Consider the following 16,294-nt stretch of genomic DNA (forward strand, 5'->3'; position numbering starts at 1 on the left):
CTGCTGGCTCTGTGAAACTCCTTTCATGTTCTTAAAATGAAAAGTGCCACCAGCTGGGAGATAGGTGTTAGATCTCATAATAGCTATGATCCCTTCCATGTTATTTTTCTATATGAAGCAATGCATAGAAAAGGAAAGTTAACAGCAAGAAAAAAAAAGAATTACCATAATAGCCCAAACTCCACAAAGTAGATTGAATAAGTGTCCAAGGATCCAATCTGTGTCGGTCACTGGGACCAGAGGTTTTTGTCTTCTGAGCTTTCTGATTCGTGCTGGAACCCATCTTCAGGGAACTTCTCCCTAACAGAATGCGTGCTAGAGAGAAGTTCCCTGAAAATGGGCTCCAGCATGAGTCCAGTAACTCAGAAGACAAAACTTCTGGTCCCGGTGACCGATCCAGATTGGATCCTGCATCAATAGATTATATTTCCCTTTCCATAGACCAGAGAACAATCTGGAATGAAACTCTTTCATGGTTACAGATAATGGATAATTTTATTTGAAATATCAACTATTTCATTTGATTTTGAGGATTAAACCTTTATAATATGAAACAATATTTAAAAGCACTTTAAAAAGGAACGTTTTAAATATTTATTAAAAATAAGCAAAAACATGACAAGTCCTTAATTTCATAACATATGGACAGACCCAACCATAGTTTCAACTGAGAGACTGTAAGCATCCCAGACCAAGATAAATCAAAAAATGATAGGAAATTCCTACATGCTGAGACAAATCAGTCATCAAGAGATACATAGAGATAAACCAAATTTACACACCATTCAAAATAGATAATAAAAAAGCTAAAAAGGAACCAAAAAGATAAGAACACATCTTCACGCAGATAAACAGGGAGTAACACTGTTTATCAATCAAGCAGAAAAGAGTACCCTAATCAAGGAACTAATAAGGAGACCCCCCCCTCCCTGCCCTTGCCAAACATTGGCAGATCAAGTTACTATGTATAAACATGCACTAGTACTGCTTATGTCAGGTAACAAAATGTCTGCAAGCAAAGATCCAAGCTTAGAGAGCATCAAGGACTCTATAATAAGTAAGGTGTCCTTTGAATCAAATTCAGCAGGTGATTTCATAGAGATGCCATGTAGTTTTCTTGGCAACAATATAAAAATTGCTGGTCACTACCTTTTTCTGGGATGCTTGTTCAATTCCTAAGTAGCCGACAACTCTAGGATTCCCTGGTAAACTCTTCTTCATGTAGTAACTTGTTTAGGTTTTACAATTAAGTAAGATATCTACTGTATGTACTGCACCTTGTTGAGGCTTTATTTGTTATTTAGCTGGGAAGAAGGTCCATGCCTAAATACATCAAAATGCAGGGATACTTCCTTGTAGGTTGACATATTTTGCAAATTGTATTTTTTAGATTAGTGAGGGTGAAACCCAGAATTGGGTTAAGGTGAACCTGAAGGAGATCCCAGTAGGTTTTTGTTGAATCTGAGATAAAGAAATATAAAACAAAAGAGATAAACATGTTTTGTTAAAATATCAAAGTGTTTAATCTTTAAAAATGGAGAAAGATGCTAGATTAGATCTAGGTAAATGTAGTAAGTGATATGTTGTAATGGCTTTCTAAGATCATGTTTCATACTTTTCTGCATGCATTCTGTTATGTAAGGGAAAAGGCTCCCAATTCACCTTTATGGGCTACTTAGAGCTTTCTTTCTCATAGGGACTTTGATTGTATTGAAGCATCCATATCCCAAGAAAGTAGAAGAGCCTTCCATTTATGAATCTGTACGAGTCCACACCGCTATGCAGACCGGAAGGACAGAATTTGACCTCATTCCCAGTGCTCCATCGGTGAGTTCCCATTTTTCTAGTTGGACTACTGGTTGGAGAAAAGAAAGCTTTCCATAGTTTACTATGGAATTAGTAAATAAGATTGTGATTAGAGCTGAAGTGAATCCTTCAGAAGAAAGCATCCATGCTAGAACTTCTTGAGGTTGAAAACTTGGCAAATCTAGAAGACATCAGTTTGGGAAAGATGTGTCTTAGTGAGAAAATGTTCTTCCTCAAATGATGCATTTCTCCAATTAAAGGTAAAGGAGGTGGTACTCATCTCCATTTCCAAGGAAGCCAGCTTTGTCCAAAGACACTTCCATGGTCATATGGCCAGTATGACTATGTGCTGAGGCGGAACACTGTTACCTTCCCACTGAAGTAGTATCTATTTATCTACTGGCATTTGCATGTTTTTGAATTGCTATGTTGGCAAGAGTAGGAGCAAGTAACAGGAGCTCACCCAGTTGTGCAGTGATTGAATCTTGAACCTGGGCAGTCAGCTTTCCAACTGACAAGCTCAGGATCTTTAACCACTGAGCCATTGCACCCCCTTTCAGCAATTAATGTATCTTATAGCATAAAGATTCATGGACATGAAGGCTGGGATCAGAAAATGCAGTGAATTGCAGATGACCCAATTTCATTTTGCCCTAATAGGGGTATTGTATATGTATGTTGACTGAATTTGGTAAACCATATGAATTATGATGAACAAAGGATGTTCAGTTACCTATTGTTTATGTTTGATCCATCTAAAATATGTATTTCATACATTATAGTCAGCACCCACTTTAATACATGTTGCCAGAGGGAATAATTCACCAATTTTTTGATAAAATACATTTTTCATAGGTGTATACTGAGATGAATCTCTTGGGAGGGGGAGCAGATAACTCATTGATAAGAAAAAAGGAATAATTACAGCTGAAAACTACCAACTTCTTTTGCTATTTCAGTCACAGCAAGACTCTGAAAAGACTCATGTTTGAGATGAAGATCTACCTGTCTCCTCCCTTCCCCTATTCCCTGACATCCTTCTCAACCACCCTAATAAACTTTCCTGTGTTTCATTGCAGTTAGGGACTAAAGAAGGTTATCTAACAAAGCAAGGCAAAATAGTTAAGGTAAGCAATCTAAAAGTTGTTCTATTGTTTTTTTTCCCCTTACACATTAAAAACCATCCTGTTAAACATGCTAAGGAGCAGTGCTTGAAAATTACATTGGGCATGCGTGAGCAAAATAAGATCTGGAATACATATATAATATCCAAGAATCGCTGTATTCTTAAGGAACATTTTTCCTTAGCATAGCAGCCTCTAGGCATGTTGACTATCACCCCTATAATTCTCTGTTATGATGGGAGTTATAGTTGAATGCTCCTGGGGGATATTATCTTAATGAAAGCTGTATGAAGCAGAGAACCATTTGAAGCTGCCTTTGGTGGTTCATTTGGAAAAGGCAGCAAATGGTCTATTTATTTAAAAATGCATTTTTCTTGCTATAGAGCAGAGAGTACTTCTTGAACTTTCACCTTAAGTGCTGAAAACTCCAGATTTCAGCAAGAGTGTGCTGCCCCCCTTTTTATGTGCATTATGTCTATGGATGCCATCTTGCGTTTTTTGAGCAGTATTTCTGCCAAAATCTGTTGGCTGTTTCACATATTCCTCTCTTGGTACCATTTTTAGAATTGTCTCTTCATTTCCCTGTTCTCTCACAATTTTTTAAAAAAAAACGTTTTATTGATTTTTTTTTACAATAACAATCCTTACTGCCTGATGTACAGCGTGTTGTCTTGGTTCATAATTTTTTTTAAAAAAAAATACACAATAGTAGTTAATTAACAGTCAATAATAATTAATTTTTATACTTCCATAATTAGTATATTAATAGTATATTTCTTTGATCTTCTCTTCTCCCAATAGTATTCTCCTTCTTCAGCCTTAAACAAGTATAATTTTTAATATTTTCAATGCATAAATGATTAAATATGAACATTTTCTTCCATGTTTGTACCAACAATAATAGCGTCCATATGTGACATTTTTTTTCTTATCAACTTGTGTTATTTTTATAAAAATCAATTTATTGTGTTCACCAGATATCCTATTTTCATAAATCTTGTTTAAGTTTAATTTCTCCTTGATATTCAAACAATTCTTTTTTTTTTATTTATTGAAAGTTTTATAAATTTTACAAAAAGACAAAAATAATACAAAACAAAAAACAACATATACAAAAAAAAACTAAACATCACATATAAAAAAAAAACCCCATCCCCCACCCCTCACAAACACCCTCCCTTCCCCCCCCTGAGCTTCCCAGAGCAGAATATAGGCTTAGTTAAAAATTAACAAATAAAAATAAAAAATTAGATTAAAAAATTTATATTTATATATATAAAAAAAAGTATCTATATATAACATTCTCTATATATAAAAATAAAACTTATGAAAAAGCTATGTGATATTTTTTAATACCCAATCTAAATTGTATAAATTTTATCCATTTATCCCAAACGGCAAGAAACTTCTCTTGCGTTTGTTGCTTTAAGAAAGCCGAAATCTTTGCCATTTCCGCCAGATAAGCTACTTTAAGAAACCATTCCTGCAATGTAGGCAAAGATTCCTTCTTCCAGTATTGTCCTACTAACAGCCTGGCGGCTGTAATCAAATTTAACATCAATACAACCTCCTTTGTATCACAATCTGTAACAATGCCCAACAAAAATAATTGCGGAGTAAATTTTACCCTCCTTCTAAAAATTCTCTGGATATTCCACCATATTTTGATCCAAAATGCTTTTATCTCTCTGCATGACCACCAAATATGATAATAGGAAGCATCCGTATAACCACATCTCCAACATTTGGGTTGTACGTCAGGGTACATAAGAGACATTTTTTGTGGATCAAGGTGCCATCTATAAAACATTTTATAAAAATTCTCCCTAAGGTTCTGTGCTTGTGTAAATTTGACATTTCTCACCCAAATGGTTTCCCAGATATCCAATGAGACTGGGACACCAAAATTCTGCGCCCATCTAATCATGCAGTCTTTAATTAATTCCGTTTCTGAGTCCATTTCAACTAATACCCCATAGATTCTCTTGATATGGGTTTGTCTTTGATCCTTGACTTGCTTAATAAGATTTCCATCTTCTCTAAGAAAACCCAATTTACAATCCACCTTCCATTTATCTACTAGTTGCCTATATTGGAACCAAGAATAAATAATATTTTCTTGCGCTAAATCTTCCCGTAATCTTAACTGCCAGTTTTGCCCATCCCATCTAAGTAACTGACTATAAGACACCATATCCATTTTAACACCTCTTTTTATTCCTTCTATCGCATGCCAAGGTATGGCCCATAATGGAACTTTAAAATCACTTTTATAATATTTTCTCCAAGTCCTAAGTAAAGAGATTCTTAAAATATGAGATTTAAAGACCCAATCCATTTTTTTATTAAATATTAAATAGGCATGCCACCCATAAAGTAAATCCCATCCCTCTATATGAAGTACCTCAGGATTTGTCAAATTTACCCAATCACTAATTAGTCAAACAATTCTTATCAGTCATAATTTTTTCACTATTTAACATCTAAATATCCAAATGTTCCATTTTAATACATCATCCCAATGTTTTCATATTTCATATGTTATAAAAATACTATACTGCTTATCTGTCTTATGACATCTACCTATAACATCTTTTCTGATCAGTTTATATTTCACTTATATTTGTAGAAGTTAATTTGTTAAATCACTATATATCCTTTTTTTCAAAGTTCTTATTTCAGCTTAATTCCCCCCCCCCTCTTCTCTCACAATTGTCCCTTTCTGAATCAGATGTGGCCACCTTACTTTTCCTGATTTCAGACTAAGATTACAGCACAGACCCTGAAAACCTCTAAGCAGTGTTTCTCAACCAGTGTTTCTCAACTTTAAGCTGCGTGGACTTTAGCTCCCAGAATCCCCAGCCAGGATGCAGGACATACAGATATGGGCTTTATCAAGCCATAGGCACACATATTCATAGTAAGAGAAAAAAAAAAGAATTTTGTTTTGAATGGTTGAGTTATGTGACTACAAATATGTGTTATAATTAGTGCTTTTAGATCCAGCTATCTATCAAATTTAGAGTTAAAGAATATTCAATGTATTGGCTGAATTGACTTTTGAATATTCTCAAATCAGAGAAACAAGTAGCCAATCTCAGCCTTTTTCTATGCTCTTTATGAGTTTACTGGCAAGACTACCTTTAGCATTTCTCTAATCTCCAATCTCATTTGAGCTGTGTTTGGCCTCAATCTCACTTCTCCTTTTTCATGTAGATTCATCTGTTGTCTTTTCCTGTTCACATCTCATGTCATGTAGGAGGTTGCAACACCCTCTTCTTTTTCACTTACTAAATCTGCTTTACTTCTAGAATCTTCTTCTGAGCCATCCTACCATTACATTTCCTTTTTTTCCAGTGCCACCTAAACCTTATCTGAAGTAACCTTCTCCAACCTGGTACCTTCCAAATGTGTTTAGCACCTGAAACGTTGCAGATTAGGAAAGGCTACTCTGTGGCATCTCCAAGTCTCATTTAGCTGTTTCTTTCTTATTTTGTTGATATAAGTTGCATTTCCTGTCCATGTATGCTCATTCAGTATGGCTCCTAGAATAGTATGGGAGATGTTACGTGTGTTAAATACAAGTAATTTTCAACTTACAACTTTTTGTTTAGTGATCATTTGAGTTTCCAACAGCAGTGAAAAAAGTGATTTGTGACTGTTTTTCACACTTACAATGGCTGCAACATCCTCATGGTCATGTGATCAAAATTCGGATGCTTGGCAACTGATTCATTTTTATAACGGTTGCAGTGTCCTGGGATCATGTGATCACCTTTTGCAATCTTCTGACAAGCAAAGTCAATGGGGAAGCCAGATTCACTTAACAACTGCAGTGATTCACTTAACAACTATGGCAAGAAATGAAAAATGGGACAAAAGTCACTTAACAACTGTCTCACTTAGCAACAGAAATGTTGGGCTCAATTATAGTCACAAGTCAGGGATTCCCTGTATCATGGTGAGAAAGGGAAGAAAGAGAAGGTTTTTTTTAGTATGTGTTGCTCCTTTTGTGTTGAATTTCTTTCAATTTCCCTTCTCTTTATTCTTTTAGAACTGGAAAACTAGGTGGTTTACATTGCATAGGAATGAGCTGAAATACTACAAAGATCAAACGGTGAGTTGTGTTTTACTCTGTTTGCTTGTGAGAGCGAACACAAAGGAATCAACTGGGTACTGGAAATACTCTACCTCCCAAGTTTCCAGAATAGCTATTGTGAAACTGAGTGCCAGGCAACATGGACTTTGTACTCAATGCCCTTTTTTTTATTTATTCCATGGTGTCAGTTCAGTTAGTGGGCTACACTTACATGGCACCTCTATTCCATCAATGACTGTACTTCCTTTACAGCAGAGTAAAGAAATGCAGACTGCACATTCCTCCCTAGCCCCCAAATTCTCCCCTGAAATTTAATGGCAAAAAATATTTTGTGTTGTAATTATGCATTTTGGACACCAAAATAGTTTTCTTAAGTGTCTTCAAGGTTTAATAATATTAGCTATGTACACCTCAACTCTGCAAAACGAGGTTGCCCTACCCCACCGGTATCACCACAATAGTTGATGTGATACAGATCCTGTGAGCGGTTGGAGGCCGATAAGAATTTTTAAAGTATGGCCCCAAAATGTGGGCTGCTCCTCCTTTACAGAAATGTACTCACAAGAGGCCTAAAGCTATAGCAAGCTAAGCTACATTCATTACTATTGGAGGAGGAAGAAAATCCACCTATTGTTGGATTTATGTTTCTAGGGTTTCTTTTTCCTTCCAGTTGTACTAAGTCTTTTGCAATGTATTAAATCAAACTCGCTAGTGGGTAACTCATAGCAGCTGAGCTGTAGGCAGTCCTGGTTGCTTTCTAGCAGCATCCAGAAATATCATCTTGTTCATCCTGTAGTACACACAGGATGTTAAAATTGCTGGGCATCTACCAGATGAGGCAAAAAAAAGTGCATGTGATGCTATGAGCATACTGATCTTACTATCCTAAATTATGAAACTATGTAATTACAAAATTTGCATCCTTTTTACAATGACATAATGATGCACAGAACATACGACATTATTATTATGATTATGTCCAAACTGACTAAACTAAACCAGTGGTAAAACAGGGATTTTCAGATTCTGTTCACGGTCCTTTAAAAAAAAGATGTGATTTGATTTTGTTTTTTTTTAAAACTACAAGATCAGTTTTATACATTACATTCCTTGTGCATTTTCCACTTCAGTTAGGCACATCAGCCAACCTTTCTCTTACAACCCACACAAACTATAGAGAAGTGTTTTCCTTTGAAAGCCTTCCATATCTATGGACATTGATTGGTAACAAATGACAACATAGATGATGTAAATACAGAAATGCTGCAATTTAGGTACCACAGACCCATAGGATGGCCGGCAAAGGAAGGGCTCGTGGGCCCAATTCACTGTCTATCCTACATTTTCCACTTTAAAGTTCAGCACAATTTTGGAGAGAGATCCAAAGCTGCCCAAAATGAGCTTGGGTGGTATCTGCAGTCTAAATGGAAATTCTTTTCTGTGCAGTTTTTGTCTTGCTCAAGGAAAATTGAGTGCATATACACCCACACACTCCTAGACGTCCATGTTGCCACTTATAAAGAAACTATCTCTTGACAATTTCAATTCAACTGAATTGAATCGATTCATTTTAGGCATACAGGGTTCATTAAAGTCAATAAGATAGCCACAACCATGTGACCAAAGCCCAACCATTTTATGTGTATTGCAACTGATATCTTGATTTTTTTTATTCCTCCCAAGAGCCCCCTTCCCCATATAGCATAATTACACATAAGGTGATACTTCAGACTAGTGCAAGTGTATTTGTGGAGGATTACAGAACTAGAATTAACTTGCATATAATGAGAGGAAGCACCAAGAACCAAGGCAAATGAAGGACAAACTGAAATTGCAAAATAATCTTTGTTTGTAGGGTCTTACTTACTGTTCTGTTTCTTACATGATGTCTGTGATGGGGCAAGGTGGGTAATCATTTTAAATAATAAATCAGAGCAATTGTTTCAAAAATAACATTTTTCAAGTCCACAGAGCCAATCAGAGCACTGGATTTAACTGAATGCTCAGCAGTACAGTTTGACTATTCCCAAGAGAAAGTGAATTGCTTTTGGTAAGTTGAGGTTTAAATACAACTTTGGGGTGTCCTAGTGTATCCTTTCTTTCTTTCTTTAAAAGTTTCTCAGTGCTATTCTGCGGAAACCATTTCTTCTTTTCCTCTTCACCTCACTGCAACCCAAATTGTTCTTATTTGTCATAAATTCAATTAAGACATTGTGCTGGTTTTCCTTGATTTGTCAATTTGCCATCAGAACTAATTGCTTCCTGCTCTCTTTTTGTTCTTATTTATTTTGAACAGCTTTAGAAAATGGCTGTGCTTGAATTCCCAGAATTTTCGTTTAATTAGGAAAGAGCAGTGTACCCATGCATGCTATTTGATTGCTTAGCTCCTCTTGCATATATATGTTGCTTAAGACTGAAACAAAAAGCTGCGGTTTTAATCATCCTAACAAGGAAGGTCAATAGCAGTTTCCATAATTTACCTGGTCGTACTTGGCCTTTGGAATACACTGGCTTGGGCCATACTTGTGTTTCAGTTCAATGGAGTTAATCCTTTTGAATTCTATAAATTTAATTATAACAAAATATGCATTTAACTTACGAGTAATCCTCTATTAGCGACCACAATTGTTACCAGCAACATTGTTTAGCAAAGCAGTCTTTAAGTCAGTGGTTCTCAACCTGTGGGTCGGGACCCCATTTGGGGTCGAATGACCATTTCACGGGGGTCACCAAACCATGCTGTCCGCCATTTTTTTCCCTTTTCCCTAGCTGTCCTACTCCCTCTTATTGGTGGCCACACCCACTTGGGGGTCACCACAACATGGGGAACTGTATTATGGGGTCACGGCATTAGAAAGGTTGAGAATCACTGCTTTAAGTGAAACTGTAATAATTTTTATGATCTTACTTCAGCTTTCCTTTGCTGAAAGTTGTAAATGTGAGGTTTGTAAAGTTATTTTTTCACCCCCAATATGACTGCAAGGTATCACTAAATGAGGCAGTCACTAAATGAGGATTACCTGTACTTTTTTTTTTTTTTTTTTAAAGCAGCCATGCCTTCAGGACATGCTTAAAATGGTTTCTCCAAGCAGGAGCCCCTCCCCAAACATGTTGATTAGGCTTGATGAGAGTCATACTCTGGTAGGCCCTACATATGTCTGATTCACATTAAATGTAGAACTTTGGATGCATCTTTAATGCTGATAAGTTTTTACCTGTTTTGTTTTTCAACCACTAATGCTATTATTCTTTTTTATCATAAGGCTTTGGTCAAATTTCAAGTATTTACCGCAATTGCTTTTTATTCCTATTAAGAAGAAAAGTAAAAATATTTTTAGCTTCAGTTTCTTTGGGAAAATGGAATATTAGTTTCGGAAAATGACTATGGTTTCCTTACATTTGTGAAACAGAGTGTTTACAATTTTATATTTTACAGTTTAGTATTTCCAATGCGGACATATTATCTGTTTGCAAAGACTGGAGTAGAAGCAGATGAGTGGATTAAAATATTGCAGTGGAAACTGGTAAGGAAATTTCCATGATTTGATTAAAATTAAATGGGTAGCAATACAATGACATATAACAGTTCACGCGGAGAGTGCTGATTTCTCTAATTTAATCCTACAATGGTAGCCTTAGAAATACTATATTTAAAAAGAGAAAATCACAACACCCATACTCGTGGACATTTGTACATTCCCCACTCCAAAAAGCCATAGGTTGCTTCTTTGCTTATGCAGGTATTCCTTGACCTGCAACCATTCATTTAGTGACAATTTGAAGTTACAACAGCACTGAAAAAGTGACTTATGACTGCTTCTCATACTTAACGACCGTTGTAGCATCCCCATAATCCAGTGTTTCCCAAACTTGACAATTTTAAGGCATGTGGACTTCAACTCCCAGAATTCCACAGCCAGCGTTGCTGGCTGTGGAATTCTGGGAGTTGAAGTCCTCATGCCTTAAAATTGTCAAGTTTGGGAAACACTGCCATAATCACACGATCAGAATTCGGGTGCTTGGCAATCAGCATGTATTTATGATGGTTGTAGTGTGTTGGGGTCTTGGGATTATTATTTGCAACCTTCCAGGGGAGCGCCTGACAACAAAGTCAATGAGGGAAGCCAGTTTTGCTTAATGACCGCAGGATTCACTTACCTGCAGTGATTCAATTAACAATGGTAGGAAAAAAGGTCATAAAATGTCTGACTCACATTAAACGGAACAACACTTAACTACTGTCTTCCTTAGCAACAGAAGTTTTAGCTCAATTGTGGTCGTAAGTCGAGGACTATCTGCACTGGCTCCAATTCAATCCTTCCTAGCTCCAGATAACAAATAGATCTTAAGAGCAATAATATTCTGCACAAACAATACCAAATTAGATCACTCAAGAATGTGACTTATATACGGTAGTTTCCTATTTTCTTTTTCCAAAAGGAAATGAAACTGTATTAAACATTAGGGCCCAGTGCTTCTATACATGTCACAGAGCACACTCAATTTCACTTTTCTCTGTAGTGTGTCTTTGCAGTCTTCCTGAGCTTAGCTAGTGCAAGTGATTCAGTCATAATGAAACTCCCTCCTCCCCAAAGCTGTTATTTGGACTTTTAAGTTATCCTTTAATACTGCACAATGGTGCTCATTGTGGGTAATCACATGAATTAAAGCTTTATTACGCAAGAAAAGGCTTTTAGTGAATGAGAAGGGTAGTATAGGTGAGGCTTTGAATTGGATTAAATGCTGAATGGAGAATCTTAGCTCTAACAAAAGTGAATGATTTGCCTTTTTGGTAGGAATGAGAAAACAGGAGTGAGGCTAAATTTGCAGTTGGACAGTAGTTTAGTCAAAATGGTTTATTTGTTTGAAACTACTCGAAATCAGCAGGGGTATGGGATGATGACAGCCATCAAGGCAGAATTGTTGCTTTACATTTTCCAAGTAAAACATACAAAATAGTCTAATAAAAAGCTGAAACCACTTAGTTTAGTGACTACTTTTAAAATAAAAAATTATGCATAGAATTGGTAAGAATTCACCAAGTTTAATGTTTCAATCTGAGAAATAAAAAAAGAGTTGTGAAATGCTCAAATGATTTGGGGCAGGGCTTTTTCAACCTTTTCACCCAATGTACCACTTTTAGGATATGGCAACATCCGAGTACCACCAGTCACCTAGCAAGGTGTCAAAAACTTGATGACCCCCCCCCAAAAGGAAAAAAGTGATAAAGTACAGGTAGTTCGCTTAGTGACTGTTTGAAGTTACAATGGCACTGAAAAAAGTGCCCCCCAAGCCACAGCCGAGCAAGACACCTGCCTGCCCGCCCGGCGGTGTTCTTCCTCCTGCCGGAGGTTTTCATTGTTGTGAGCATTTCCGTTGAGGATTGGCAGCAGGGATGGGGTGGGGGGTGTTTGGTTTTTATTCCCCCCATCTATTGGGTGGTTGCAGCAGGTTTTGGTTACTTCACATGACCCTGGGACACTGTGACCGTCATAAATATGAATCAGTTGACAAGCATCTGAATGTAAATCACAAGACCCTGGAGATGCCGCAACATTCCAGCTGATTGGCGCTTCTTCTAGGCTCAGAAGAAGTGCCAGGATCAGTGCTGCTTTCCAGCTGATTGGTGCTTCTTCAGGGCTCAGCAGAAGCACCAGGATCAGCACCGAGCTCCAGCTGCAGCCTGGTGCTGACCCTGGCACTTCCGCTCAGCCCTGGCAGCCCCAAAGAAGCGCCGATCAGCTGGAAAGCGGCATTGATCCTGGTGCTTCTGCTGAGCCCTGACAGCCCTGCAGCTCCAGCCATCTCTCGCCCAGGCTTGTGCGGTGTTGTCACCGGTTCAGCTCATTGCCCTCCCCCACTACCACTTTTCTAGGATGGTTGCGTACCACCTGCAGGTGCCAATGTACCACAGGGGGTGCCCGTACCACTGGTTGAAAAGCCCTGATTTGGGGGAATGATTTGAAGAGAAATATTCTTAAATTCAAATAACCAAGTCGTGTTATAATAGGACTTGTTTTCTTTTTCTATTTCTTTTACGGCATCAACCTTCCCCCCCAACACTGATATCTTTGTGTCTTATCAAACTATTCTTTCATCTTTATTCAGTCAATCCTGCTTAAAATATATAAAGTTGAGAAGTCCTCTCCATTATTGGCCCTGCTGCAGTGTTTATTTATTTTTATTTACTTTTTTAATATTCAGTCATAAAAAGGGCTCCCAGTGGCTTACATTTAGAAGACAAATTGAATATTTGTTGCAATAATAAAAGTCAGTAATATTAATAAATATCAATATGATAAATATGAATGCAAAGCTGAATGCTTTTCAGTTCCCAGATGCCCTTCATGAGACTTGCATTTTCATTTTCATTTTCACTGTTTCCAGAAGGCCAGCGATGAGGGTGCTAAGCTTTCCTCCGAAGGGAGGCTATTCCCAAACTTGCTACCAAGGCTGTAAATTTCTGGGCAGCCAATTCAGCAACTGCAATACTGATACTGTGATCATGGTAACCTTGTGCTAATATGAGACCCACTGCATTTTGAACAAATTATACTTTCTTGTGGTGGGGTGTGTGTAAAATTCTAATTATTGCTAATTGCCATATACTACAAGGGTGGGCAACAATGGCAATCTTATGACCTGTGGATTTCAACTCCCAGAATTCCTGAGCCAGCCAGAAATTCTAGGAATTGGAAGTCCACAGGTTGTAAAGTTGTCATAGTTGCCCACCCTGATAGACTACCTTTTGTATACGATATATACTATAGTGAACTGATTAGAGATGATGGGAGATATAGTCTAGCAATATGCAGAGAATATCAGAAGCTCTTAAATTACACAGTATTTTAATTTACTTTTATTTATAAATTCGTTTCAACAGCAAATATTTTCTCCTTTATATTTTTGTTTCTAGTCCCAGATAAGGAAAAAACGCCAGCCTGATGCCACACTCAGGCCATAGTAATTTTGGTTTCAAATCTAACTGCACGGCAATCAACATCGGTTCATATTCATACTCCCTTCAGATTCGTTATTCAGCATTAAGAAGTGCTGCACCAGATCAGATCAAAGGTTTTTAAACTCTGCAGTTGCCGACTTGCTGACAACCTATTTCCAGGAAATTCTTGAACACTCTCTTAAAGCAGAAGACGATTACCTTGGAAGACGGATATTCACCTGTTCAACATTTCATTATTCTGGATACGCCCGGTGATTACTGGCATTCTGTATTTGCCTTTGCTGCCAAGTTTTCACTAGTTCTTTGTATGTAAGCAGTTTCAATGAAAGTACTTAGTTTCATAGCATGAACCTGAACTTGTTGTGTACTCTCTCATCATGGCTATCATTCTGTATGCTTCAAACCATTTACACTGTGGTCTGTTAAGACACATTACCTGCACACAGTTTTTTTTTAATAGTTTTGATTTCATCTGTGGCTTTGACTGGTGTTAAGAATCTTTTGTTAACCCTTCTAAATCATTTTCTCAGAACTACTGCAGTTTGAATTCCCTGATGAGCGATCGTTATAATTTACTGCTAGTGGAACAAATTTCTATGGGCAAGATATTTTTTTAACACTGGGAGTTACAGGTAGCCCTTGATTTACAGCTATTCGTTTAGTGACTGTTCAAAGTTAAAAAAAGCACTGTAAAACATGACTCATGACTCGTTTTCACACGATCGTTGCAGCATCCCCATGTCACGTGATCAAAATTTGGGCGCTTGACAACTGGCATGTAATTATGATAGCTGCATTGTCCAAGGTCATGTGATCACCATTTGTAACCTTCCCAGCTAGCTTCTGACAAGCGAAGTCAATGGGGGAAGCCAGATTCATTTAACGACCACATGATGCACTTAATAGCTGCAGTTAACATGGCCCTCATTCATTAATGGCTGTCACCAATTGCTGCTGCTTTAAATTTACTCCAAGGACTCAAAATGCCACAATGGCATTTGTCATTTTGTCAGTGCAGATAGATCAATGTAGCTGTTGTCTAAGACAAAAAGAAACTCCATTTGTCTCAAGACATATATAGATGGTAACAGCTACATTGTTTAACTATATTTGCCCTATAGTAGAAATTGATATCTATTGGAATCTTTATGCTGAATGCACATCTAATAAATGTATTCTGATCCTGGTTCAGCAATACATTTTCTGCAAATATTTAGCATACTTAAGCATAAAGTCATGTGAGAACATACCTCCTTTGCTAAATCATAAGAGACCTGCAGAATCAAAGTCTGCATAGCATTTTATTACCTCCAGTTGTCAGCTAATGTCTTTCGAATGATGAAATAAATTTTTCTGTTAGTGTATGCATTTGACATACTATGATGTTCTATGCCAGAGTTCCCCAATGTTTCCAGCTATGTGGACCGGTGTGGGGGGGGGGAGAAGAGGGGATGGTTCTGTGCAAACAGCTGGCAAGCATGCGCATGAATGCAGCTTTATTTGCATGAATGGCGTGTATGCATGCCTGCTGCTCATGCAAATAGGGCACGCACACACATGCTCACCCACTGCTCGCACAAGTGAGGATGTGTGTGTGCTCGCCAACTGTTTCCAGGGCCCAGATGCAATCCCCACATGGTCCACTAGTGAGGACCCCTAAGTATGCCACTAACTCAAACCTATTCTAGAGGCCAGAGTACTTGGGTTTAAAGAAAAGCAGCGCAACAAGAAATATAAAACAACACAATACATATGAGAGAACAAATAGGCATGCATGTAGAATTAGTAATTAATTCCCATTAATTACTATTTAGAGTTAATACCATTTAAGAGTTCCAAAATATAAGCAACCAACTATGGCTCTCATATTTGTTAACATTTTCTTGTATTTTTTTAATCTTGTAAAACATTTGTTTTCTCGTATGTTTTATTATTTAATATTTTTATGTATTACCAATAGGAATATTTCCAATATTTCCAACTATTACACAGTTGTCAGAGTTTGTAAAAACAAGAGTGAATGAAGGATCATACAAATATATATTGGGAAGAACTGTATCATATTTTATACTTTTATTATAAAATTTCTAATAAACCAGGAACAAAAAGAAAATACAATTTTAGCTGTGCAGTGGATAAGACAATAGTGATAATACAAATATTTCCAAGTTTTACATAACTAATCTTCCTTTCTCAGTGGGGTCTAATGCTAGATACTGGTCTTAATTTAAATGAGATTTCCACTACTGGATTTTGAAAAAAAAGTACTTGTGTATTCTCTTGGTTCAATGTTTCTCAATTGGG

The 16,294-nt window shown here is 37.1% G+C and overlaps 1 protein-coding gene across 2 annotated transcripts in view; it reads left to right on the top strand.

The window, feature by feature from the left end:
* The window catches only part of DAPP1 (dual adaptor of phosphotyrosine and 3-phosphoinositides 1), a 73,939-nt gene extending 57,836 nt beyond the window's left edge, over positions 1 to 16,103 (top strand). For both annotated transcript variants that reach the window (XM_039361324.1, XM_039361323.1), the window contains 6 exons: positions 1,697 to 1,827; positions 2,886 to 2,933; positions 6,985 to 7,047; positions 8,994 to 9,079; positions 10,466 to 10,553; positions 13,946 to 16,103. In XM_039361324.1, coding sequence (XP_039217258.1) covers positions 1,697 to 1,827; positions 2,886 to 2,933; positions 6,985 to 7,047; positions 8,994 to 9,079; positions 10,466 to 10,553; positions 13,946 to 13,993 — 464 coding nt within the window. In that variant the 3' untranslated portion in view covers positions 13,994 to 16,103. The remainder of the gene's footprint in view (positions 1 to 1,696; positions 1,828 to 2,885; positions 2,934 to 6,984; positions 7,048 to 8,993; positions 9,080 to 10,465; positions 10,554 to 13,945) is intronic.
* The last annotated feature ends 191 nt before the right edge of the window (positions 16,104 to 16,294 follow it).

Source organism: Crotalus tigris, unplaced genomic scaffold, assembly GCF_016545835.1.
Source record: "Crotalus tigris isolate CLP2741 ecotype Arizona unplaced genomic scaffold, ASM1654583v1 scf7180000019245.846064, whole genome shotgun sequence".
Taxonomy (NCBI): Eukaryota; Metazoa; Chordata; class Lepidosauria; order Squamata; family Viperidae; genus Crotalus; species Crotalus tigris.